This window comes from Oxyura jamaicensis, chromosome 7 (genome assembly GCF_011077185.1).
Source record: "Oxyura jamaicensis isolate SHBP4307 breed ruddy duck chromosome 7, BPBGC_Ojam_1.0, whole genome shotgun sequence".
In the NCBI taxonomy this organism is placed as follows: domain Eukaryota; kingdom Metazoa; phylum Chordata; class Aves; order Anseriformes; family Anatidae; genus Oxyura; species Oxyura jamaicensis.
In genome coordinates, this window is record NC_048899.1 from 32,375,132 (window position 1) to 32,402,749 (window position 27,618).

At 42.0% G+C, this 27,618-nt stretch overlaps 1 protein-coding gene across 14 annotated transcripts in view; it reads right to left on the reverse strand.

Annotated features, from left to right (window-relative positions):
* The window catches only part of NCKAP5 (NCK associated protein 5), a 440,247-nt gene that overhangs the window by 349,263 nt on the left and 63,366 nt on the right, over positions 1-27,618 (reverse strand). For 4 of the 14 annotated variants that reach the window (XM_035332339.1, XM_035332337.1, XM_035332336.1 and 1 more), the window contains one exon: positions 1,204-1,330. In XM_035332339.1, the coding sequence (XP_035188230.1) occupies positions 1,204-1,272 (69 nt within the window). In that variant the 5' untranslated portion in view covers positions 1,273-1,330. Of the gene's footprint in view, positions 1-1,203; positions 1,331-20,046; positions 20,365-20,782; positions 20,802-21,051; positions 21,302-22,097; positions 22,117-26,441; positions 26,537-27,618 lie in introns of those variants that run through there. The other 10 variants (XM_035332342.1, XM_035332333.1, XM_035332345.1 and 7 more) reach the window with 8 other exon arrangements.

Genomic DNA, 27,618 nt, shown 5'->3' on the forward strand with positions numbered 1-27,618 from the left:
AGGCCTTGCTGCCCGGCGTGGCAGGCAGGGCCTGGCAGTCCCTGACTGGGTGCGAGCGGTGTTACAGGAGATGAGAAACCTCAGGAAATCAACAGAGATGAGGGCTTCACATAACTCCTGGAACACTCTGGGAAAGGTGCGCTTGATTATTCTCTATTGACCCATTACCTTGCTTTTGTCATTCCTCCATTTAATCAAGTACTATTTTGTGAATCATTTGGCTCATTGCTTACGAGTGAAGAAGGACTGCTCGTTGAGCAGTTCCATATTGTGTGGCTTTTGTGGGAGGAGCCAAACTAGCATTCATTGGTGACCCCCAGAAACTGAACGCAACTCTTGCTGCTCCCAGTGCCAAGCCTACCAGCTCCCAGCACTTCCAAGCATCAGCCCAGCAGTATGAACACTCAAAAAAAGAGGCAGCTCTGTTAACAAAAGCTAAGGACACACTTCTTTGGCAGAAGACACTGTGTATGGAAGTCAAAGAGATGGCATGGGCTTCCTCAAGAGCTCTTATCTTTGCTTGTTGCAGTGTTTGTTCCATTAATAGTTCCACTAGCACGCTAAGTACTTGACTTTGGCATGTTTATCCTCTCACACAACTGTTCAACATCTTTGAGCATTTTCCAGTCATGTATCCGTAGTACAGCTATAAAAACTCCTTGCTAATTTCAATCATCATTTGAAAACATTACCTAAATATAAATCTAGAATATAATCCCAATACATTCAAATCCTATATATATCAAAAACAATCACTTTGCAGCATGTGGCATTTACATTTCTCTTTCAGGTGATATTACAGTAGCTTATACATTCACTATGGTGAACAAATTTTTCCTGGTATCCTCAACAGTAAAACAATCATTTCTGATTAGATGACCTCAGCTACCTAGAGCTCTCATACACAGAGGCTTACAGAGGTAAGATTTTAATTACAAGTTTGGTAACTTGTCTGGATTCTTTCCTAGAATCCAGTGAATTCAAGACGGTTCTTCTATATGATTACATGTTTCTATTTAGGATGCTTTAAAATTCCTCCACCACTTTTGCTCTGAAGAATCTTAAAAATCAGGAAAGGTTGTGATACTGTCATGAATAGATAAACATCTTCAAAATGTACATCATTATGAGTATTGCTTCTTAACAACTGCATCTTTATGACACAAGATATATTCAATAAATTCAGTAAATATTAATTCTTACCACAAGACTGCTGTCCAGAGAAAGTCTTTTCCCAAATTCCCTTTTCTGTAGCTGTCTTTTTCTCTCCATAGCTGGTTATTTGTTTTCCTTTTCATCTACTAGAAATGTCAGACTCTTTCCAGCATCACTGAAAAAAAAAAAAAATATGCACATTTCAATATTCTACTTAACATTTCTGTCTTTCATCATTAACTTTGTAATAACCCAGCAGCTAATGACTTTGTGTCCATTGTAGGATGTGTTCCAGGAACAAATTTTCTGTGCCAGAAAAGCTAAACTCTCCAGACAGAAATACCACCAAAACGTTTGGGTCACGTCTCAAACAAAACAAAACAAAACAGAAAAAAAAAAATCTACTACTACTACTGTCTTTATCAATACACCCTGTGTTTTAATAGTCTCTGTTTAACTGGGCTGGGAAATGGATTTGCAGAGGCAGAAAACTACCTGGGGTTTGCAGGAGGGAAACAGTTCGTTTCACATTAATTGCACTCCTCAGTAAGCCCTGCTTGTTGGCACATCTGTACTGCTACTGTGATGTACAAATTTTGGAACTAATTCTGACAAGTTCTAAAAGCTTTCAACTCCTGTTATTCTTAATGAGACACTAATGCCCTCAGCACTTTTCTTATATTTTTAAGGTCAAATATTTGGCTGTGATAATCAAAGAGTCCCACTGACTGTGCAGAATGGCTGGGGAACATCACCTAAAGCACAGAAGGAAACAGTCTTACTGATTTGGTAGGATTCATTTATCCCACTGATGATTTCTACTAAAATCAAAGCATAATTTACACATTACTACTACCAAGTCTCTCCTTTACTACATGTTTCTGGTAAAACATGTATTTGAAAGTTTTAGTTTCTATATTGAGGTAGTATTTGTTGTGCATGATTTGGCAGCATGGGCAAAGCTTAGAAAGTTATTCAGGGTTTAGAGAAAATAGTAACAGAAATCAGAGTTTAAACTGAAGTGGGCAGATAGCCCATGAATGCCAAACCAAATAGAGGAATTTTCTTCTGCGCCTTGCAGTGACCGAATTTACTGTATCAGAGGGAATATCCTCTCTCTTACTCTGGGATAACTCTCACTAGAGACTAAGAACTTTCACCATAAGATTTTGTCCTCTTTTTTTAGTCCAGGCTTGATATGGAAGCCTATTTAAAATCATAATACTAGCAAGGCTGTGATATTCATACACTGCTACTTAATTCTAAACCTAGAGTAGTTAATTGCATTTAACTGAAAAAAAAAATGATAAAAAATACAAATCTATCTGTTTTTGATCCCTTGCACTCTTTGTGAACAGCAACTTCAGTTACCAAGAGCCAGGTGACTACAACAGGCATGAATACCACTGGGCTTGGCTGCAGGGTAATGCAGCTGGCGTTCCCAAAAGAAGCCTTACATTTGGCCTCCAGATGTGCTTACATGCCTGTGGATAGCCTTGGCTTCTCATGCACCTGTGAACTAGACCATCTGTCACTGCGGTGATATCAAGCAGATAAATTCACCCCAACTCTTCCCCCAGATTGCCCCCGAATGCTCTGCCACAAGGGCACAGGGGACTCAGCACGTGGGCCAAGCACGGGCAAAGAGATCAGGATGTTCTGGGCTAAGGCTCAGAAGCCACCTGGAATTCAGAGGGCTCCCAGAGGCACACAAATTGTGATAATCAATCAGGTACAATGTGGACGTAACAACTGGGACTGCTCTTGTAAAGCATTTCCCACGAGGAATCCGTAATTGGCTCAGCTAGCAAGCGATCCAATGGTAACACAATGCTCTAAGAAACAGCACCTGGTCTCTCTTACACGTGCTTTGTACTTCTGGGTTGTACTTCCACAAGACCAGTATTCACCCCTTTTTCTCCAAAATGGACAAAAATCAGCTTCTATTACATTAATCTAAATAACACATGTGATGGTACGAGTACCTGTTACAGCACTGTGATCATTCTTCGCATGTATTTTTTTCCAGTTTTACCTGCAAGCCCTTGCTTCCCATCTGTAGCACCAATCCTAAAGCTACATCCACTACTTAATTCAGCTAATAAGGACGAACAATGGCATGCTATCACACAATTACCATTGCTTCCTGATTAGCTATCATGTCTCAGAAGACATACCACAATCCTTACAAACACAGAGGCAATGTATTACACCGTTCTTGCGATCATGACAGAAATTACCAAAAGAAAAAACTTAATGTAATCCTTGTGTCATTTTTCTGTGCAATTGTCATGCCTGGAGAGCATGATTTCCACCAAGGCAGTCTTTGTTGATCTGTAAGCACAGCACTACAGATGAGTGAGCTGGTGACAGCTACAGTTGGAGCCAATTATCCCGGCAGAAGGTCAAGTATTTAACTTCAGTGCCTGAAGTGCCTGTCTGCAGGTATTTGGCAGAACAACCCCAAATCCTAGTTCAGAAGGAAAAGGAGAAAGGATTATTAGTTATTCCAACAGCTTATACACTGTGCTGCCTTGGGCACTTCAGAGAGTGGATTTAATGTCCCTTTGTAGCCCTGGGAGGTACAGCACACCTACCTACGTGAGCAATGGTGAAGCTGCCTCTGACCTGCAGACTCCTTCCCCATGTACACCATGGGAGCTCAAATCTCTGGGCACGTCACTATTAGCAGGCTGCCAGGGATCTCTCCTGAAAAAGTTAACAACCTAAGGCTGAACCCACCCAAACTTCTGAATCAGAGGTAATTACCTTACAAGATAATACATTGCCTGTATCAACATATGCTGGTGGCTCAGGGCACCCAACTCGGGAGGTCTTAAAAAAATGATCATCAGAGGAAAATACTTAACAAAACCAGAACAGGTTTCCTTCCATGTGGAACGGTCATTTTTGTGCAGCATGCTTCTTGTCACAGAGAAAAATGACTTTCCTAGGTAAATCCTCTTCCTCTGAGACCAACCCAGAGACTAAAATGAATTCAAACTGGAAGTAATGCATCTCGCGGGAAGCTCAGCACCAGAGAATGGCCATCCAGATGGAGCACTCTTGAAATGTAAAAACACTGAGCATCAGTTTGCCCAACCATCAAAAATACTATTTTTGTGTTATCAAGAGAACAGGCTGTAGCAATTTATCAGCCTTCCTTGACCATTTGTTTGTTGATATCTCTCAGATGATGTCTTCACAGCAGAGACCTCAGTGATCAGCATTCAGACCCTGATGATCCCATTTGGCTTGGCTGAAGCGGGACCTACATTACAAACTCACTTCTGGTGTCTTCACTGATACTGCGCTCACACTGGGAGCTGAGTTTTGGCATACCTTTGTGCTGCAGGAAGCTTGCCCGCTGTAGGACTCTTCCCTGTGGGACTACAGAGTTCATCTATGCTGAGCATAGCGGGGGAGGCACTAAAGTTAGAGGCACTCAGCGATCACGCCCATATCCCGAAGAGGTGCATGTGGATCAGTCTGTGAGAATACAGGTCCCAGATGTTTGCCTACTGCTCAGTTTTGCACTGAGCTCAGAGAAGTAGGTTTTGTGGGGATGCAGAAAAAAGTCCCAGAGGAAGCCCTAAGTGGGATCTTGCGTCAATACGGTGTACCCTCACCGTTCATAAAGCCAGCAAGCCAGAGGCATCAGCTTGATTACATATCTTAAAGTGCAGCAATTTTAGTACTCAACACAAGCATGTTCATTACTTCAGGAGATGGCTCTAAAACTATGCCCTGGAGAAATGGTGTGATTAACATAGAAAAGCACTCTCGATAATCTATGCAAGAAATTTCTTGGATTATAATACTTTCTTCATTTCTAGTAGTAACAAAGCATGATTGATGCCTATTGCTTTAGCTGATGAAAACGGGTAATGTTACATCCCTTAGATAAGCAGCCAAGATATTTTCAGACAGTTTGAAACTCTGCAGTTACATTTCAACAGAGCTATGCCAACACATACCAGCTGGGAACTAACACGTAGTAAATCTTTTTGGTAACTGGAAATGGACTGTATTTATTTTTCCATCTCACAAATTAGGATAAATTTAGCAGTTATGACAGGTGACACAAATAACAGCTCTGGAAACTAGCATCCTTTTGTTTAAATTCAGTGTAAATGTAATTCAGCCTCCCTGCCCTCTGCTTACCGTACATTACCACTGCCAGAAAGCACAGTACCTGGCGGGCGCTAACACATTCTCCCCCTGCAATCTGTCTGTCTGAGTGTTAATGAGAGGACAGCTTTTGTGATGTGGACATCAAACTCTCAGGTAATGGAACGAGGCCAAAGTTACGCAGCGATCACCTTTAAGCCCTTTTTTTCTGCTTGGCCAGTTGTACTTGTTCAACAGCTGTACTTTAAAACTGAAAGGGAATAACCAGAACCAGTATTATCCTTTAGCAAGGAAAGGAAAATGAAAATAATGTCACTAGCACAGGTCAGGAGGCGGCTATGAGAAAGTACAAATTTTCATCAATGCAAATGTTAGTTAGAATGAACAGGTGACCTGAAGGTGAAAGATTTTATAGCTCATTACCAGCCTCTGGAGTGATTCGGTTTCCTGAGAACATAATTGAATTGAATTGAGTCTTTCACTGTACAGCTGGGTTCTTTTGCCAACTCTGGTGCTAACACCGATGTCTGAATGCCTGCTTTTGTTGTGGTCTTTGTAGGAAAAGGAGCAGAGGTAAGTACAGTACAGCTTGTCCAGGCCTTCTCAGAGCTGGAATAACAGAAGGCTCCAGGATTATGAACTTGATGAACATTCGATAGATCAAAAATTGTTCAGTCCTACAAAATCACTACATTTATTCTTCGTAGGCCTAAAACGCTTGGTCTGTACTAAGTTTTTGAGCATTTCCTGTTCTTTATAAAATGGCAGCGTTAAAATCACCAGAGCACTTCACAGCAGAGAACTTCACCTTCGCGAGAGATGAGAAAATTCTGCCTAGTGACTAAAAGTGAGCCATGAAACCAGTTTCATTACCACACCCCTATCTCTCCCCGTCATGGTATTCAGCCTGGTCATGACTTTAAGTGGTGAAGTGGAAAAAATAATTCCCAAATTCTCTTCTGAGCTGATATTTCTAACTTCAGCACTTGGGAACTAGAAAGCGACAGCGACATCTGCATTTATGCAACCTGAAACTTAGCTAAATGTTTTTTATTTTGCCCACGGTGCATTTCAGAGCAACGCCGTGAGCTTGGCCTGCCTAATGCTCAATACACTCAGGTATTTGCTGAGGCCGGTCAGCAGTTTGTTAGCGCTAATGTATGCATTGTAGATGCACACCCACTGGATTAGGCTGCTATTTAGATAAGCAAGCTGCATTTTTGCAGAGAGGGAAGGAGAATGTGCCATGTGCCAGCATTAATGAGTTAATTAAATTAGAAAAATTCCAATGCAAGACCCTAAAATGCTTAGATAAGTGGAATACTGTGGGAATTGCAAAGCAGCAAACACTGCTATAGCATTCTGCCTGCAGACCCAGGTATTCGGACCGGCTTCAGAAAGCTGTGTTAAAACAAAATACATCGAGCCAGTCAGAAAATTTCCAGACAGAAAGAGGCTCCTTCCTAGTCTTCTTCCCATGACACTGATGCATGGCAGTCTACAAAGAAACTGAGGGTTGACTTATTTGAGAGCCAACTTACGTGGATCCCTCTTGCTCTGATTCCAGCTCTTCAAAGGGAATCAGCAGAGTACATAGGATTGTCTAAAGCAAATTTTTAATGGTGATCACTTGCCAGCAATGAACAGACTCAGAGCATGGTGTCCTAGAAATACAGCATTTAAAAGAAAGCATCTCGGCTGCTAAATTCCACATTTGAATCTGTCTGAGCCACAGTTTTCACTATACGTTTATGCTTTCTCCATGCAAGATAATCTTCCATTTATTTGGCAAACTAAACAGCCAGTAAAGCTTTCTATAGCGTTGCCTCTAGGATTTAAACAAGTTAAGATTAGGGGCTTAAATCTAGCAGACCTATCAGTGTGCTCAAAATAATACCAGGAATTTCAATAAATCAGAAAATAAAGAATACGGCATTAAAGATGTTATTACTCTGACAGCTGTCAAGATGAATTGCATGAGAAGCATTTAAAAGATTTATATCTCCGAATCTCACCAGGTTAATTAAATGGATGCATGCATTCATTTAAGAGGATAAGGTGGGTTGCAGTGACATAAAATGAGAGGGCATAAGATTACGTTCTTTCAGCATTAACAAGAAGGGGTTGAACCGATATCATTTCCGTATTCTGCAATAAGCGTGATTCATCCACTGCCATTTTCAGCTCTCATTTTCTTTCTGGCAACAAAAAAAGACTATGAACATTTATAGACTAACATAATCAAAGCCTTAACCTTTTCAGCGTTTTGTGTTTGCATTGGCTGTCCATTTTTATCACAGAGCTCCACAGGCCATGCTGCAGGGAGGAGAAGGTTCGCCAGTAAATTACACCAAAGAATGCTGGAAAGGTCAAAGGATTACCCTCCCCTGTTTGCTTTTATGGAACATATGAAGCATTCATATCATGCAATAAAATTACTGAGACAAAAATGATGAAAGATAAGCAGACAGAAAGCATGAATCTGTTGTCAGGACAGCAACTGGTAAGGATGGAAAAAAGGATTTATTACAGCGTTATCATCAATAAGAAATAGGCTATGACAATGATGGTTATGTATCCCTGGTTCCTGCACTGAAATCAAATCCTTCTCCATGCCCTAAGACCTGTAGCCAAGAACGGGATCCCCAGGTAAGATCTAAGAAGCTATTCAGGCTGAAGGAAACACTAGGCCCAGAGCTTCCATTTCCTGGGTGCGTTTCTAACCACTCATTATCATATATTATTTATTACCATAAACTACTATAAATTACATAAAATAGCTTATTATATGGTAAAAATGGATTCCCTCAGCCACTGAAACTCCTCCAGCAATGTTCTGCAATACAGGCTGTTGTTAATCTGCAGAAGCATGCTCTGCAGTGACAGGCACCTCTGTAGGCTTCAGCGCAGATTTGTCTCCTTTGTGAAGCACTGCCAGACTTGGGGAACTGTTGTTATGCACCCACCTAAAGGGCTATGTGGAGATTGTGAGGTTCAAAAACAAATGTCCCTTTTCTATGCCAATAAAGATGCCTCTGGCACTTTGTGGTTTCAGGCTGCTAAGTATGAAATGCTGGAAACAACTTCTCTAACTTACTAAATCATTCTTAGGGCTTGTTGTTTCTCACAGCAAAATATTTTATCAAAATTCACATGCTGTAAACCAACAGGAAGGTCTTTGCACACAACATTTGAACGTGGGTACATCAGGAGATAAGGTGGGGAAATCACACTGAAACTCAGCATTTAAATAACATTTGTTTAAGAAGTTCAAGTTTTAAACCGATTGAATAAATATCCCGAACCTGGCATGTCATATATAATGGCCAGGTAGGGAAACTCATGAAGAAGTCACAGTCATTTTTGACTCTTTGTACATCAGGAAAGAAGTCAAAAAGAATCTTGCCTTTTCAATACATTTTTACTATAGAAGACAAATCTGTCAGGCATAGGCTTCTTCATAGGACATCTTCAACAGAGGAAGTGGCATCTGGCTGAGGAGGCCAGTGAAGATAACATACCAAATTCACACGTGTTCATATATGTTGCAAGGCTCAGAAAACTGCAAACAATTAAATCCAAAACCTGAATTTTTCTGATAGACAACAGAGTGGAAGGAAGAATTTAAAACATTCAGTCAAGATTCCTACAGTTTGCTCATTTTTTTTGTTTCCTTCGCATTTTTCTTTCATTAATATAAGTCAGGACACTACTCCAGAAAGCCCAAGAGTTGCAAACCTACCCATAACACCTCAGCTGGAAGCAAACTGCTGGATTAAAAGCTCGATTCTTGAAACTAGACCTAGGAGCTTGCTGAACATGCTTAAATACAGCTTCTTCCCTGGAACAGATGCATTTCAGCCGGCATCTCTTCTGCCTGCCCATCTGCCCTAATTGTATTCCAGAGAGACCACTAAAAATCGTCAGTCCTTTGTGCCCGTTCCACCCCTTCCACCTGCACTGCTGAGAGGGACGACGGCTGCAGTGGTTGCAGGATGGCCGAGCGACCTGAGTGCCAGCCCGACAGACACCAGTAAGCCAATGTGGCCAGGAGCCTTTTGTCACAATTACCTTTCATTCAGTCATTTTCCACACCCTGAAGTAAATATTTTGCTACACAACATTTTCTAATAGTCCACTTTTGGCAAACAAATATAGCTGCATGAAATTAAGTGTCCCAAATAAATGGTATTTGATTTGATCCTTCCCAGCCACAGAGGTGAAAGGCATCAAAGACCCTTTCCTTACACTGAGGCACTCCAACCCATTAAAATGAGGAATTATTAAATTTATCTCAGTGATAATGCCCAGACCACTGGCTTCACTCCACAGAGCACTGGGTAACGCTTTAAAACATTCACTTGGCTCAATGTAAAACTCTCAACATTAAACAAGTACTACAAAATAGTTCTGTGGCTACTAGTAACATCGTCAGCACCCGGCTGTGCATGTCCTCCTCAGATAACCAAAGATATTTGCAGCAGAAGGAATATTTCAACACCCAGAGCGCAGAATTAGTTTCTAATAAACGTGGGGCCCTGTGGGTTGCAATGTGCTGCCTCACATCTCACCTGGCTGTGCAGACACTCCCTGAGGGCCAGGGCCTACATTACATTAAGGGTAATATCTTTATAATGAAGATATTCGCTCAGTAACCGCCCAGAAAAGAAGCTGAATCAAACTCATAATCCCTTTTTGTCCTATGAAAAATAAGGGAGGATAAGGTACAATGAGATGCATGTGATCCCTGCGTCACCCAGGAACTGGGTAACTGAGAAGAGGCTCAGCTTGGCTATCTGCAGGACCTGAAAATAGCTCCTTCACACCACCATGAGAAAAGGCAGCCCTGGGGAGGAACAAGAGAGGAAAGATGATGGCAATGTCTTCCAGTGCCAGGAAAACCAAAACCAAGCCTATGGCTTGAAAGAAAGGGCTGTAGCATGGGATTGAAGCAGGAACATGCAGCCTTATTACGCTGTGCAGCTCCAGCTGCTTCCCACACAGGCCACCATACACATATTTATCTGCAGAATTCTCTATACATTCCTTATTTTGCTGTGCTCCTCCACTGAGTCCTGTAAATGCGTACAGTTAGGCCAGCCGTAACTCCAGCAGCAGCCCCTCGGACTCTGCAGTCACCTCAGCTCACTGGTACAGACACAAACCAAAGCCAGGCCATACCCGAGCTGAATTTGGAGGCGCCTGCACTAACAGTAAACCCACTAGGTCTAGTCCTTTGATCATCTAAGTGTGGGCACTAAAATCCTTCAGCTGGCTCCCCAGCTGTTCAGCCTGCAGATGTTAGACCAAGTCTACTCTAATTTCACTCAACGTAACTTCATCCAAGGATCAGACCAAAGAAATTCATCTCCATTGGTCCCAAACACACTTCAGGGATGTCTCTTCTCTCCTTCATGCTCACAACAGAAAGATAACAGGGTACAACTCAGCTCTACCTCTTCCAGTTTTGTAGTGGGATGTATTCTCTATAAATCAATGGACACAAGAGAAAGCGCAGAGAGATTTGCCCAGCCAATTCAAATTCACTTTATTCTTGTTACACAACAGAGCATGTAGGGCTGCGGGACATCAAGGCTGTAAAATTAAAAGGAACAGATACACATTGATTAAGCTCCATCTTCAGCTTATAGACAAGAAAACTATTGTGAAAACGTTAAAAATGAAAGATGTTATGTCCTCATCCATATATCCTCAGACAGTGACAGGGCACTGAACAATACCGGCATACTGAACAGCCCTGCAACTTTTTTCTCTGCAACTCTGGAGAGATCTCATCTCAAACAGTGACTTCAGTTCTGGGCCAAAAGGATATAGACAAACTTGATGGAATTTGGACAATAGCTGTAAAGACAATTAAGATATTGATTTGGTGGGAAAACGATTAACAAGTCTGTTCATAGTAGCTTCAAACAATGCCAAGAGAAGGCTGAGATAGGAAGGAATGACCATATCTACACAGGATTGAGGGACATGTACTAACAGTAGAGACAGGGAGGAATTGATTAGGTTATTGACAATAGGCTGAAAAGAAATAAAGACAAGGAAATGATGCTGGGTATCTGAAGAAATTACCTAAAGTGAAATCCAATACAGAGTGATTCCCAAAGAATCAGAGCAACACTTGTCATATAAGAAAATAAGGCGGAATAAAGTACAAGGAAATGCACTGACAGTGAGGATGCTGCCAGGGATGAGTTGTCTGAAGATCCTGATGGGCAAAAAAAGAGTTCTCCCTTTCTTCTCAGAGTCTGTACATTGCCATGGTTGCCCCACATTAGCGACTATTAGAGTGGAAGGCTTTTCCTTTGGGGAGAAAAGAAAAAAAGAGCCACTCCATTCTACCCCCACGCCGTCAGCTGCCTGCAGTGCTTACTTCAGCTTCTCACTGTGAAGACTGGCTGTCACACACTGGCTTCAAATTTTTCCATCTGTCAGAAACTTAATAAAAATGTAAATTAAAAACATTCACAAATTTCCTACTTAAAAGGTTCATAACTCTCCTATGTTTTATGTCATCCTACCGATCTTTAACTCATCTGCACTCAGTTCTACCAAGCGAAATGGAAAAGAACATATAGTCTGCCATCACAGATAATAATCCAACACATTCGGGTTATGGATACAGTAATATCCAGAAAATATTAGAAAGAGAGGAAGCATACTATTAAAACCCTATAGTATTTCTCTCTCTCAAGTGCCTGCCTGTTTAGAATGCAAAGTCAAAGTCAAAAAGTGACACAAAAGAAAAAAAACACTCCACTGATGTTTCAGAAGATCATAATTCATTAAAATCTGAATTGTATTTTTGCTTGTGGTAGCAACAGTTTGTTAGGTTTATTTTTTACTCGTAGAATTCATGTTAATTACTCAAACAGGATTGTCTTCCTTGGGGTGTTTCTTGAAAGCAATACCATGCAGGTTCAGATAAATTTTTTTAAGATTATAGTTTATGGACTTGCAGCATGGGAATAACTGAAGTTTTTCAAAGTTATTGCTTTGCCTCTATTCTGGCTGGGGAAAATAACTGAAAAAAAACAACAGTACTTCTAGTGGGGAAGGGGAAAGAGTTAATATACTCATACATTTTAAACGAAGCACTTGGAATTTTAAAGTGTATTTTGAGCCCAAATATAACCTTTTAAAGTACTTTGCTCAGCATGAGGTTTTTTAATTGTTTTCTTGGAGGGGAACAGCCTAGGACCTAGGCACTGAGGAAAGAAAGCACAACTGGCTCATTGCAAGTGCTAATCACTGACCTGTATTTTGAGTCAAATCCTGGCTCGAGTGGGTGGTTTAGGTTGCTACCCCAGGACTTCTTACTCCAAGGGCATGCCCTAAAGCTGCATGAGAGTGTCAGATCCTTCCTCTCTTCCCAGGTGAGGAACCTCTGAGTTTCAGAGCTTCAGCTCTGCCCCACCTCATCCTGGGTGAGCCACCCTGTCGCAGATGAGTGCAGTGGGAGCTAAGGGGACCCAGGCTACCAGGGCGGGTAAGTAAAATGAGTGAAGAAAAACTTGCTTCCACAACTGACAACAGCCAGTGGGGGAAAGCGAGACTGTGCGTGTGCTTTACTAGCGAGACAGAGCCATCAGCAAGGAATAGTGGCTAGGAGTGGTGGTACCTGCCTCTGCATCGTCATGCTGCCTGGGGCTGCCTGTGGTCATCTCGTGAGCTGTTCCCCTCTCAGGGCTGTGTCAAAAAACATAATCTTGTTGCCAAATTCTCATCAATGCCTATTTAAAGGTTTTTCTTGGGTCAGAAGATTTTTGTGGAAATCGAGAAGAAAAGCAATTCACTTGATTAAAGATTGGTAAATACAAGTGACAGAAATGGTTTCCTATGAACATCATGATGTATTCCCAATCAATAACCCCATGACAGAACTGGAGCTTAAGGGAAGGAAGTTATTAGCTTTAGTAAAAGCTCATATAATTAAATACAAGTCTACAGATTCCCAAGCAGAGAGGCAAGGAGAATGGCCAGGCAAGACTTTTCAGATTGTTCTACTTTTTTCTCTTCTTTTCAGTTGATTTGGTGCTTTCATCTTAAAATTGCACGATTAAATAAAGGTGAAGACCTTAGCCTCACATGTTAGGGCAAACAGCCAGTGACATAACAGAGAAGTGTTTATTAAAATGTTAGGCCAGGTTTCACCTTAAAACTGTCCTTCAGTAGCAGCCAACAGTGGATGTTAAAAATCCTTAATGATTTAGCTGAACTTTAAGTAAGTCATTAATTTCTAAATGTTTCTCATGTGTAACTGCAAAGAACAACTAAGACTTAGCACCAGGCTTATCCAATCCCTACATTGGGCTGATTTCTGGTAATTGGGACTTTAGCCTTTCACCCCTGGATCAGTGTTTCAAACTCACACCAGGTTGGTATTGAATAAAAGCCATTTCCATCAGCAGGCTGTTCAGTGACCTCTATGAAATATTGCAAGTTGGTAGTGGACAGGTGTCTATACAATTAAAATACACTTTGCTAGCACAGTTGGCACCCTGGAATTTTCTTATTATGACTCTATAATTTGCTCCCCCCAGCTCATAAATGGGAAGCATTCAGGAGCACTGATATGTCATTTGAAAACAAGGAGGATACAGTGTTCTTCGTTAATCCCACAAACAAAGTACCTTTGTTTCTAGAGCAGTTTTGAATCCCCAGACAAATGCTTTTGTGCACTGCAAAGATTATTATTCAGTCTAGTAAAACCCATGAATTGTAAGTAAAAGATCAGCTTTAAAAACTGATAAAAACCCAGCGCCCTATAGGTATATGACAAGGTCTCCCAGTTGGTGTTATGTCCAGCATTCGCTGCAAAGAAGCTGTGTTTGCATGCTGTCAACAAAGCAGAATAACACAGCATATCCCATATATCTGTGAATCTGCATTAATTGAGTTAGCACGCCCAGATATGCACACTGAATCAGAGTACTTTTTGTAGCAAAACATACCATGAGGGTCTTGACAGGAGAAGATCTCAACATGAGGCGGTTTCACTGACTAGGAATCAAGGCAACAGTTTTAAGTATTAGTAGGATTTGGAGAATAGGCAGGGGACAGCACAACATTTTTTGACTTTTGACTAACCAAGCCATAATTCAAGCCTCAAGCCTTTACCCTGTTCCTCTTCTTTAACCTCTTTAAGCAGAGGCTTTGTCAGAAAACACAACATACTGATCTCCTCGTGTAGTAACGGGGAGCCAAGCAAGGCAGAGCGCTTCAGGCTGAGGCCGTGCGACAGATGCAGCTGCACAGAACTGGGGGATGTTTAGAGGCTGTTGTGGGATCTTTGGGATTTACCAGAGACTCACATCTGTGCCAATCAAAGAAATAAGGAGAACGTTATATGGAATCCAACCACCAAGGAAGGATAGCTAAGCACAATGCATGTGCATGATGTTTCAGCCCTCTGAAAAGAAACATCATTTGTTCTGACCTCGTTTGAGATGTTACAAGATTTATAAGAACACTGTTACGCATGTACTGTGGACCCACCTGAGAAAAGAGACCCCATCTCAGGGTGGGAACAATACAGAAGAGATTACTTAGCTCAAGAATTGAGTAACCTTAATTTTGTGAGAAGGTGAAATGAATGCATACACCCACACCCCCACTGCCCCCGTAAAGCAAAGCCAAGGCGTTACAGTGGTCCTACTTGGGACCTCTGTGGGGTTCTAATTGAAAAATTCTCTAGAAATTTTCTACTAGAAAGTTTCTCCTTAGATTGTTTTCTTTAGCCACTCATTTCCTCTCCACTTGGCAACTGAAATACAGAGGCAAACACACTGCCAAACAAATCTCAGCATTCACCCCTCCATTCCCCAATTTATATTCGTTAAAACTAGTCTGTTTTTTACATATCTTTCAGAATAAATGGTTAAGAGGAGGAAGAAAACAGAAATGCGTAACCAAAGCAAGTATCACACACCCATTTTAATACATTTCCATCACGTTGTCCAGAAGAACATATATAGCCTGCTCAGACTGAAACACAACACCCCAAAGTTACAAACTGAAGATGGCCACTGTTAACAAATTGCAGATGCATGAGACCTATCCAGAAAGACCTCACAAATCAGCAGTGAGGGAGAAGAGAGAGCAAATCATGCAGAAACTATTTAATCAATGAGTAAAGACAATTATAACATCTGTTAATCTTTTGTGTAGGTTATAATTAGATGCTGCGGAGGAGTAGCCTTTAAGGGGGGAGGCAGGGAATCCTTTAACATCTGCTAGAAGGGCAAACATTGTGCAATAAATGACTTTAAATGCAATCAGCAAAATGAGAGCTGTGCAGGGTTCACAAAAGGCCTGTATAAAAGATTGAGGATAACAAAATATTTTGCCAAAGGTCAACTCCTGCAGCACAAGAGCCTGAATAATGACAGCTAGTTTAGAGGCCACATCAAAAACAAACGTGATTGTACCTCTGAAAAACAATTCTTTTCTCATTTGTGTCATTATAGCAAAAGCACATGCTGCTGCTGTATATCACGTCAGCTTAATGACTTATTAGAGCTGTATCTATCAACCTTGAACAGTTGCGAATAAACAGGTAGCTATGATGCATTTCAAAGATCAGAATTCAGTCTAATTAGACTGACACGGAACTGTGGTGTGCTGTAAAAGTGATGTGATTCTTATTTTAAATAATTAATCATTCGGTAGCTTCTAAAAAATCTAATTATTTACTCATTTTGCCCTTGAAAACAACCATATGCTTTAAGCTGCTACTCACTGAAAATGTGAGCCCAAGAGGGAGATACTTTATCCAGTTTAACATGGCCCTCTACTGGCAAAATAACCCCCAAAATCTTATTACTATGAACCATTTTGTCAGATGCAGAGCTAAACAGCTGAAAAAATCCTGCATTTTACAGCAAAGTTACCCCGTATTTTAGAAAGCAGCAATGTGGGGCAGAGCTTTAAGAATGTGTAGAAATTAAGCCATTGTTAATGCCCTCTTGAGTTCCCCACTACTCCTTTTACCCAGCAGATGCAGCTCTGGCCATCACCAGAGAGAAAAAAGCCAAGCGAACATGTCTGGTTGGGTAAGTCATTTTAGAAGCAAAAGCAATCCTCTTACTCGTGTGTCAAGTTGTGCTGTATTCCTCAAGGAGCGCTGCTGATTCCAAAGAGGATCAAATCACACGTGCGAGTTCAGTTTGCACGATTAGCTAATACTTAGTGCTGGGGAAGTAAGCATGATACAACCCAGCTGCAACAAGAATAGCATTCAAAATACAAATGGTAACCACCACCAAAAAGCAAAGCCACTGCACAAGGAGTCCTGCTTCTTTTTTCTTCCCCCCCCATTACTGACAACGCACAGTGGTGATTCAACACAGCTTCAATCAAAGTGAAGCAGACAATGCAATCCGCCTCTGTTGTTGCGTGCAGTAATTAACTCTTCCTGTTTGCATTATGTCTGAGCAACAAAGAAACAAAAGGATACCGTAAACTGTTGAATTTAACAATTTAGATAACAATGAATTATAATAATCAATTAGCACTGTCAAAGACCAGAATTTATGGCATATTTGGTACTGCACAGACCTATTGTGTGTGCACTATCCAATGCTAGTTTGGCGCTGGAAAACAAATAGTGTCGTCTTGTGGGCAGCTTATCAACCCCACGGTTTACCAGTAGCATTTGTTCTTGCTCTGTGTCAATACCAGTAGCCCATTTTTCAGCAACATAATTTTTATCCACCATTTTATAATCCAAGCTACTATTCAGGGCCTACATCATTCACAGCCCAGTGCTACTGCCAGCTTCCAGAACCTGCTGCTGCAGCAGAGACACCATCCCTGGGATTCACCCCAGCTCTGCACGCCAGTCCAGGGAATCATACACGATTTCTAAGTATTTTTCAGATAACAGCTATCTAACTTTTCACCCCCAAAACACCGTGACTAATGTATGCAACCATCAGGGAATACTTAATGCACTTCAGGTTTCTGCATGGCGTATGAGAAGTATCATCAGGCAGCACAGAACAAGTGCTAACGGTTCGTGTTTTACTTACATTGTACATTTATCCTATTGTAGTAATAAAACTCCACTTGAGATGCTAACACGTCCAAAGGTGTATTAGCAGCTTTGGTAGGGAATTTTCCAGAGCATAACTCCCGTCCAGCCAGGAGCTGAACAGAGCAGAGCACCTGGCCATGCCTGGCCCTGGATGAGCGGTGCTAAGCTCCACAGCCAGCTGTGCTCCCCTTGGCACCTTTGTTCCGTGGCTTTTATCCCAACCTCAGTCCCACTTGTCTGCTGATGACAGGCTGGAGTCTGCACTCATTCCACTTCTTTTCAGACGGCCAGAAAGCCTGAAGAATTGCCATTCTGCTGGCAATTGTCCCCTTTAATGCCATCCCACAATGTTATCAGATAATATGCGCTGTCCTTGGGCTTATTTCTCAGACCTGTAGCATCTACCCAGGGAAAATCCAACCAGGGGATTGCTCGACTGAAAACAGAGCTTGCTCTATAACCTAATTTGCTACATTGAAATATAGGAAAGAAAATGTAAATGTGAGAAGGGAAATGTAAGAAAGAAAAATGAAAATCAAATGGCCTCAAGCTCATCAGGTTTTGAGAGTGTGCTCCTGCTCTTAAAGCAATTATCTGAAAATTTGCTCTTGACTCAAGTGGAAGGGGAATTGTACCCTACCACAGTGCATTTAATGGGGCAAGATTTCTACTTGTTTAAATCTAAGCCTCAAAACACTTATATGCAACTCACGCTATGCACAAGAATGAGAGCAGAAAAGTCCATGAAGTTTTCTTAGAACAGGAGTGAGATTCACATTTGTAAAACCAGGACTTGCACATAAAATTAATTTAAGTGGGAAAGCTAAGTGGGCCCTGATTTGTAATCTGTTTGTTCTGAAGGTCTTGTAGGCATTTGCCACCATGGTGCCTGAACTTTGCAAATGTAAATACACCTATCAGTTCACAGCAGTAGATCATCATTACTGACCACAGGCTGACAGAGGGAAGGAAAGACTGGCCACAGGAGTCAGCATGGTAGGGCTCAAAGCACCTCGCCTTCAGCCCATTCCCTCTCCCCAGCGAAAGGCGCTATCACGATGCCCTGTTCTTCACTTCTAAATTCAGTGGCAGCTTCTACAAAAAGGTCTTTTAAAGGAAAAAAACTCTTTTAAAGAACATATAAACTTTTTTTTAATATTAATTCTGAAGGAAGAGGATGAACACAAAGAACCAAACTGTATGCCCTCATTTAAGCCCCTATTTAAAGCCCCCAAACCTTTGCCATTCTCATGGCATGGCATCAGTGCAGAGCTAAATTTAGGGCTCCTTTTTTTTTTTTTTTTTTTTTCTTTTTCTCTTCCAAGAGAATACACTTCAATTCCAAAGACAGAACAACGGGTCCTAAGTTGCACATCTTGACATGCCAAGCCACATTAAAACATCAAAAGAAAAGACAGACAGGTTTTGATCTGCTATAGAAACAAGGTCACTTGAGAGAGGCATCTGCAGTTGCAGCCACCCAAGCCTGAGAGCGAAGCCACAGTAATCTGTTGTGTGTGTGACTGGGAGGCCTTGTAAACAAAGTCAGTGGCAGGAGAGGCAAAAAAAGTAAAATTAAAAACTGACAGTGCTAATAATTAAGGAGGAATCCTCCAATCCCTGTTTGATAGATTTGTGCTGACTTAGCCTCATATACTTGCCCGTCAGAGTCAAAGATTTCTGATTTAATTCTTTAGAAATGTGCTTTGTCTCCCCAAAGATCATTAAACAGAGGTAAACAGTAATAAAAGAGATCCTCATACATGGTCCTGTGATCAGGTTACTTTCTGGAAGAGCCACTGCAATTGAAATTGCAGTAATTTAGAACGGGCTCCTGTGAAGGGCTGAAATGAGAAGCAGGAGAGCTGTGGTTTGTTACCAGCTTTTGAAGAAGGTAAACTAAGTTTTAATAAATCACTGCCCTGGGTCAGTTTCCCCCTCTGTAAAGTGGGAATAACAACATGACAATCTCACCTGGTTGTCACTAAAATGAGTTAATTGGTGGCTATAAACATAGCTCTGTCCTCAAACAGCAGGCAGTGCAGAAAAAGTTTATTTCACAGCAGTTACCAAAGTAGAAGTGTTTCTGTCCAGATGTGTCAGGATTTGTTGGATTTCTAACATAAATACTCAAAATAAAAATTACTGTTTCTCATATAATTGACAATTCATTTAATCCAAAAGGCGTCAGATTTCAAAGCAGTGTATGACTCTTTTAAACTTAACTACCTCCAGAACTTGAACAAGGGAAAAGAATAGAAATAGCCAAGTTTTACTTTAAATCTCTGCCTGCATAAGCAGCAAATGAGTTTTAAAAGAAAATGTATTGAAAACTATCAGGAAATGATATTAAAAATTCACACGAATTTTGAGTATTCAAATAAATGCCATGAATTGATAAAAGAACAATCTTTAAAAGACAGACTGCTTTTTGTTCGAGTAATGACAATCTGATATTTTAAGAACCTTAGAGTTTCATCAATTATATTAAGAGTCACTTCAGTGCAGTCCCATGCAAACAAAAGCTAGATTCAAGTTTTCATTTGTCCTTTATCCTATTACAGATACATGGCTGCAGTTACTAACTACATACTTGCTGCTCTTTTAATTAAAGTTAAACGACAAACAGCAATGCTGACAAATTCCTAGAGAAAATAAGCTTTACAGAGATGATAAAAACACTAAAACAGCAAAAGTCTTACTTGCAGCAGTTCAGTCAAAACATGCCAGCCCTGGAGAACTCAGAACCGTAAGAAGTCTTTGCAGTCCAGAAATTCTCTCGAGTTTATCCAGTGTTTATTTACCAAGCTTTAAAAGTCTGTGGTTAGAAGAACAGAGTTAGCTTTCTGCACCATCCGCAGCACTACAGAAGTCCTGCAGTAACAGCAGACATGAAGTTTGCTGATAGTTGGGTTTTCTGCTGCTATGTAGTTGCTCAGTACTTGTAAATACAAGCTCTGTGGACAAAGTCCCAAATGACATCACAGGCAGCTGCTTATTGTTGAGTCTTTATTAACTGACTGTCAAAAAAAGAAAAGAGAAGAGGAAAGAAAAGCACAAACTATCTTCCCTGCAGCACAATTTGCATCTTAGTAGGAGTTGCAGTGCTACACACATAAATACTTCTGTTTACCCGACCAATGTTTTCTTAGAATGAATAAACATTGTTTACAGGGAAAGCACAAATTTAAGAACAACCTAACCAGAGCTTCAAAATGCAAAGAGTGCAGGGAGAAAAAGAAAAATTAAAAGTGTCAGCAGCGCCTTTCTCAGAATTTACCCCTGCATTCTCCTAATTCTTTTGTTTATTTTAAAGATATGCAACTAGGGGTGCAAGTCTGCATGGATTTAAAAGCACAGAGTTTTAGTAAGCTGAAATGAAAATTTCAACTAATTCCTAATTTTAAAAGTTACACAATTACAGACTTTTATCTTTACAAGATTTAACCTAGTTCAATGTCAGTTACAGTGTGTTCTGAAGAAACTCTCCTCACTTTCCCAGGGTGAAAATATAAGAAAGCAAGAAACAGCTCCAAGCATAGTTTTTCACTTGGTGATAAAGCAAGAAACAGCTTCAAGCATAGTTTTTCACTTGGTGCTAAGGGTGTAAATACTGACCTCTCCTCCTCTGAGCTGGAGGTCCAGGACTAGGAGGTGTTTTGGAGCTGAAACACACACTCAGCGCCTGGGGGGCAGGGGGTACTCACCTGAGCACTGGCACAGCCACTCATCTCTATGTGTCCCCTGCCATTGAGAGCTCCTGCTGAAAGAGAGGGGCTGGGAGCCTGTGCCTTGGTTTCTCAGAAGTCTGTGCTTTCAAGTCAGAACTTCAAACGCTGGAAGGGCACCACCAAGGGCTGTGACAGACAGAGCTCTCTCTTATCTGCATGCTCTTCCACACAAAGAGCTTCAATATTGGGAAACGCCTCACCACTCACATCCAAACACCCTAGATTGCACGTTCCACACACAACAAAACAGAAACCTGAGCTCAGAGATGAGCTGAAGCCAAGTTTTTACGATGTTCTCCACTGCTACTCGTAAGAGTAGCAACCCACATTTCTGCCTGGATTTACAGCAAGCAAATCAACCTGGGGCCAGATCCTCAGCTGATGTATGATCCTTAGCCATGTCATGCTGATCACAATGACACAGCTGAACGACAGCAGTTAGTGCTGGCTGAAGACCTTGCTCTTACCTGGAAGAGCATCATTAAAAAATATTGTGCATCCGTAATGACAGAATGCCTGATTTTCTTGGTGCTTGACCCGATGGGCAGCGATGCCCTGCTGCCACAGTGCCGCAGAGCTCACCGGAACCATTCACACCAGCATGCGTTGCCTCTAAACCTAAGCTCGTGCCTTGAAGGAGCTGTGCTATAAATCCCCTACCTTCGCTCCCGTGGCTCATCAGCACGAGCACATCAGAACAGCAGCAGGTTGTGCCACCAGGAGCCACATTCACTGCCCCGCCTCACGGGGCTGCGCTCCATCTTCCGTTGCAGTCAGCAAGGGTTTGTGTCTTGCTCCTTAAGCCCTAGTCCAGGAAGCCTTCAAAATACTTTGAGGATGAAGTGGGCCATGGGAGTAGTGAGTACTACACTCACTACTACACTAGTAGTACTACACTAACATGCAACAACGTGCGCTTCAACACATGCAGCTTTAGGCCCAGCTGTGCAAGTGCTGTGCTGCAGCTACTCCTTTAACAAAAAAATCAAAAACCACAAAAGAGACTGCATGCTCACACATACGGGTCCACAAGACATCAGCAGGAACAGGCCCATCCATAAGATCAGTAGAAGGGCCACGTTCTGTTTAAATTCAATGCCAGCTTGCAGTGCAACATCTTGAGCCAAGGATAAGATTTGTTTTTTTCACCTGGCATTACAAATACTGATGAATGTTAAATAACTACAAAACACAGATTACACTCAGCTCTCTTGACAACAAACCTAGCTTGTAGTGTGATGCTCATGCAGGCACACACAAGAAGAAGAAAGCAAAATGCAAAAAAAACAAGGAAATCTAATAGAAAATTTAATAGAATAGATTTAATAGAAAAAGCCAGATACTTCATGAAATGAAAAAGGACAAGCCTGTTACCAGGAAGTATTTGTAGTATTTAGTAAAAATTATCATTTACTCAACTTCCTAAAGAACTGTGATGCATTTCCAGGCTAACTACGCCCAGCTGCAGCAGATCAGGCGAGCAGACACCAGGCAAACCTCTCTGGTCAGGCAGCTCTGCAGGGCAGTGGCATCAATTCCCTGAAACCAGTGTTTTTGGAGACTTCCACCAAAATAAGTTCTCTCTTAATCCTTTTTAGAACCGGTGGATCTTGCAAAAATAAACGTGCAAAGAAACCAGTATTGAGGCTTGTGGGGTTAAGCAGTAGGTTATTCTTCCCAAGATGAGAATTCCCATGCGGGGGGACAAACAGATTCTGCATTCTTCACATTACAGCCCTTATTACGGGAGTGGCCATTAGCTCACCCTCCAAGCACATTTATCCATCTAACTTCTATTCTAGGTCATCATAAGATACAGTTACTGGCTGCGCAGATACAGCTTATTTTTGGCAGGAATGCCATGGCTTTTGTTAGAACAAAACTCACAACAGAAGCCTGTCCTTGACAGGCTACAGGTTGACTGCAAAGATAAATGAGTGGAAGTTGTGAGCTACAGCCGTCGCTCCCGGGCTGAACATCTGAGGACTGCATCAAGGGACTAACTCTGCTTCACGCTGCCACATTTTCAATGGGCAGACAGCTCAGATGAGACATAATGAAGTGACCTAAGTACACACAGCCATTAGTAAAGCTTGTCAATTCACCTATCCTGGTATAGGCAGGATCTGTTAAAAAACCAGTGTCTCATGCTAATACAAATCCATACTATCTCCAATACTGCTGTTTGCTTCTCACCAGCACGAGATTAGAAAACAGCTGGGATCCCGGATGCTTGCAGTCCCCTCTCCATGACAGAGCCATAAGGCCGTGGTGTGAGCTCCTCGGCTCCCAGCAGTTGAACAGGAGGTGGGAAGAACTGAGAGGATTTCCAGCCAGGGCCACCTAACAGCGTGGGGAGTTCTGCGTGCTTCAGAACAGCTTCACGTGGCGAGCCCGCGGGCTGCACAAAAGCCATTTTGTACCCTATGCCTGGGGCATGGGCATGCAAGCTGGCATACTGAAGAACAGCATAGCCTGGAAGGATTAAAGTGCAGGACATTCACATCCCAACAGATTGCAATACAATATAATACGAGGTTATGTAGCATAATGTAATAGCTCATATTATATAGAATACAATAATCCCAATATGTTATATTATTATTCCACAATAAATACTCAGATCACTGGAGGGCAAATTTGAAAAATAGTAAAATAAATCACAGGCTGCAGAATTTGCCCTCCTTGGAGTTGCACATGGTTGAAAGTCTTGGGCTGATCCTTAAAATATCACAGAAATTTCCCCAGAATGGCACCAGGGAACTGGAAAGCAAAATGCTCTTTGGAAATTAAAATTATTCTCTCTTTTACCATCACAATTAAGTATCAGTTTCATAAAACAAATACCTAAAAGCATGTGGGATCATCACATGTTAGCACAGCAAACACTTTTCTAAGCCTGGGGTAGCTGGCAGAGAGGATAAACAACAGAACCAAGTAAAAATATGTGGAGAGAATAAAAGGAAATGTGTGGAGGCGGTGTATGAATCTCCTCACTGTCAAAAAAGGGTCTTCAGCTGAAGCAGTTTGATCAGGCTGGTAAGCTTTTGATCACAGAAACAGTTTGGGTTTTAACCTTACTAGGTTATTTTTCAAAGCTTTTTACCTCCCCTGCATGTCAGGAATAGGGGAAAGGTCCTTAGCAAAGGAAGGTTTTATTGCTGGAACATACAATAGATCTCTCCTTTGTCACATTTACGAATTTAAGCTTCAGAGAAAGCAGCAAGTAAGATGTAACAACAGTAAGTGTGCCCAGTTGGCCATTCTGCCCCTTCTGGGGTCATGGGACGTTATCCATCTGGTTTGCCCTTCCCAGCTCTGCTCTGCGCATGTACTGCCGCACACTCCCCACCGCCTTGCAGACAGCTCTGTGTAATGGCCTGCGTGTTCCCCTGTACCTAGCACTCTGGCACCGAAAAGACAATATTCCACCTCCTGGAAGAGGACAGTTACAAAGAGACATTTCCTCTACCTCACATCCTACACTAGGGGAATCCTGTCCTTAAGTGTCAGGATAAACTTGACACCACATACTGACATGGAAGAAAACGAGTGGCTAAAATGAAATGTTTTATCTAACCTTTTTAGATGAGCTGAGAACTAAAATGAGCACCTACCATTTTTTCCGGCTGTAACACTGATTTGAAATCAATTCCTAAATCTTTTTCGCTTCCATAGTTTATGCTTCAATAGAATTCCAAAAAAGCATTCACAGGTGAAAATTGATGTGATGCCTTCAAAGGACATTGACTTGCACTATAAATTGCCTCATTGTAAAATACATTTTTAAGCAAATCATACAAAGTCTATTTTGAGTGTTGCCACTTGAGCCAGGAAAGGGGAGGCAGAAGCTGGATTTTTAACTTGCAAAGGAACTCAGAAACATTTTAAATGTGATTACTAAATACAAGTACCTTTGACTGGCTTTCATTAATTTCCTGATTTAAGCCATTATTCTTTCTTTGCCTTTCCTGTTGTTTCTGGAGTCGTGAGATTGATTCAGCCACCAGTGACCTTAACCAGAGTTAATTGAAATCAACGGCATTAGTGCATTCTGGAGCAGGCCCAAAATCATCCTGCGTTCAAGGGCTTTTGTATATCCTTAATCACACGGGTAAGTCTCTGCAAATTCAGATTCCAATGGGTCCAATCATGGAATCAGTTATGCAGTGTTTGATTTCACATATGGTCAGTGGTCTCTCTCTGGTTATCAAAAACGGTCTCTACTAAGAGGATAAGGTTATTTCCATACTTTATTTCTGATTAAAATACCTATTTCTGCAGGTGTTGGTGTTCCAGCAAGGCTGGCAGCTAATGGGAAAGCTGACTGATTTGCACTCTCCTCCTGCCTTTTCGGACGTGTCCCTGTGTGTCAGGAAGCAGAGGTATAAGCTTGTGAAACACACATTCCTCTGATGCGAGCATCTGGCCTCTTGGCAGCCAAGTCGTGACAGGTTCTGCAGCAGCTGTGATGGCTCCATGTTCTTTCAGATGGTTAAACAGCCTTGTTTTCTAGCCTAGCTGTTTGTTTTCTGCTGCACTCCTGGATGAAAGCCCATTTGCCCTTTTAATCAATGAACTGGCCGTTGGATTGGAGCAATCAGTTACATTTTTGTACATGTCAGAGCAGAGATTCTTGCCCGGGGAATGCCAGCTACACAGCCCTGAGCTCTCAACTCGATGGCTGCGCTCCTCTGGCTGCACCCTGAGACCTTCGCCCACCAAAGGAAGGGTCGGTCGGCTTCCCAAAGCGAGGGGAGTGCTAGCATATCGCCCTCCGGCCCTCAGTCACAGAACTGCATCTCCTGTTCTATCACAGGACCTGGTAATCAGACCGAACAGAGGAAATGAAGAAAACAATTTATATATTTCAGATGGCTTTATAAACCGTCCTCCCATGTGCACGCACCAGATGGAGATAAGGATCTGGCTGGAAGCTGTACCCTTACACTGTGCGGCACAGAGGTAGCAGCACATTGACGTACTAAGGGGAAAAATTCCTCAGAGAAGATTACATAAATCAGAACTAAATTTTATGTAAATTGCTTTTAAACACATAATGCAAATCCATAATATAGCAAATAGTTCCAAATAGTTTCCTTGAATGAAGGAGCACATCGCATCCCTAACAGCTGGGATGGTGTTAGGGATAACACAGCATCTTCTGAAAGCTCTCTCAGAGACTTCCTGAACACTGGGAGCTGGCAGCCAGCTCTCGGCCATTCGTGAGCCTCTCTCTGCCCTCTCACTCCCAGTGATAACTTGTGTCTCTCTGTAACAGATGCCCTCTTTTCCTCCCGTGCATTACTGCTTGTGGAGGAAAACCAAGTAGTGAACTGACTGGGTTAGCCTACTTTCTCCCTTGCCAGGCTTTTACTCCAAGTTTTTCTTGTACTCGCCACAGGAAGCTCTATTTGTGGGGTGCCACTGCTGCTACTTCTGCCTTTCTGTCACAAAGAGGCCGATTCCTGCTCCTGCCATGGGGCGAGCTTGAGGAGGGAACAAAGCTGCCCGCTATCTACCTGCATGTGTTTCATCGATCCCTTGATGAGGACTTAGTAACCATCTGATGGGTCCTGTCACCCACTCTATTTGCCAAAGGGCACACACGAAGTTAATCAGCACCCACGAGCAGCTGTGGTCACCGGCCAAAGCGCCACTGTGAGAACATGGCAGCAGCGTCCCCACAGGGCCCAGCCACACCAGGGCCTGAGGGGCCCAACATGGTGACCCAAACAGGGCCCTCAGCACCACTCTCGCCTATAGGCTGCAAGAAAACAGCAATCCAGGAACTGTTTGAGAAACTTTCATATAATTTAAAGCTCTCTCTCTGGGTCTTTCAAATTCTGTCTTCAGAGCAGGACAGGGAGGAGCCACTACCAGCATGTGACTTGTCAAATAAGAGCCACAACAACAGGCCTTGTTTTAATACCACATAATTCCATACTGTGACACACCGCTGGGCTGATAAAATCATCCCATTTTCCTGACTATTATAAACAACAGTCTACCTGAAACACCCTGCAAGTAATGCTGCGCCTATAGCACCCCTGAGACCCACAGAAAGCTGATCCAACTGCACAGGTAAAAACCCCAGGGGTAAGTTGCTTGCTTAAAGCCAAAATGGAGCCACCAACAAATTAAAGTCAGGGAGTTACTGCTCTCTGTACTGCCAACAGGCCCCTGAACAACATCATTAATTCTTACCAAAAAGTACCTCAATTCAAGGCCTCTGGCCTCCCTCCGCTGCCCTCTTGAAAAATCCTGGGTTGTTGTAGAAGACAGTGATAAATTGCACACCCACTTCCAACACACAGGATTTCAACAATATGCTATGATTACCTTAAATCTGTGAAATATAACAATTCGTAACAGCCAGCTAAACAGTTTTCAGGGAAGGAGACCAAGTGTGGCTTTGCGAAAGGGATGATGAAACAGCCTGAAATTATTTTTGTGAGAATAAAAGTTTCTCAGCCTTCCTGCAAAATAAAGCCTTCCATTCTGTTTGTCTGGCTCGAAAGGGGCAGGTATATCAAATGAAGG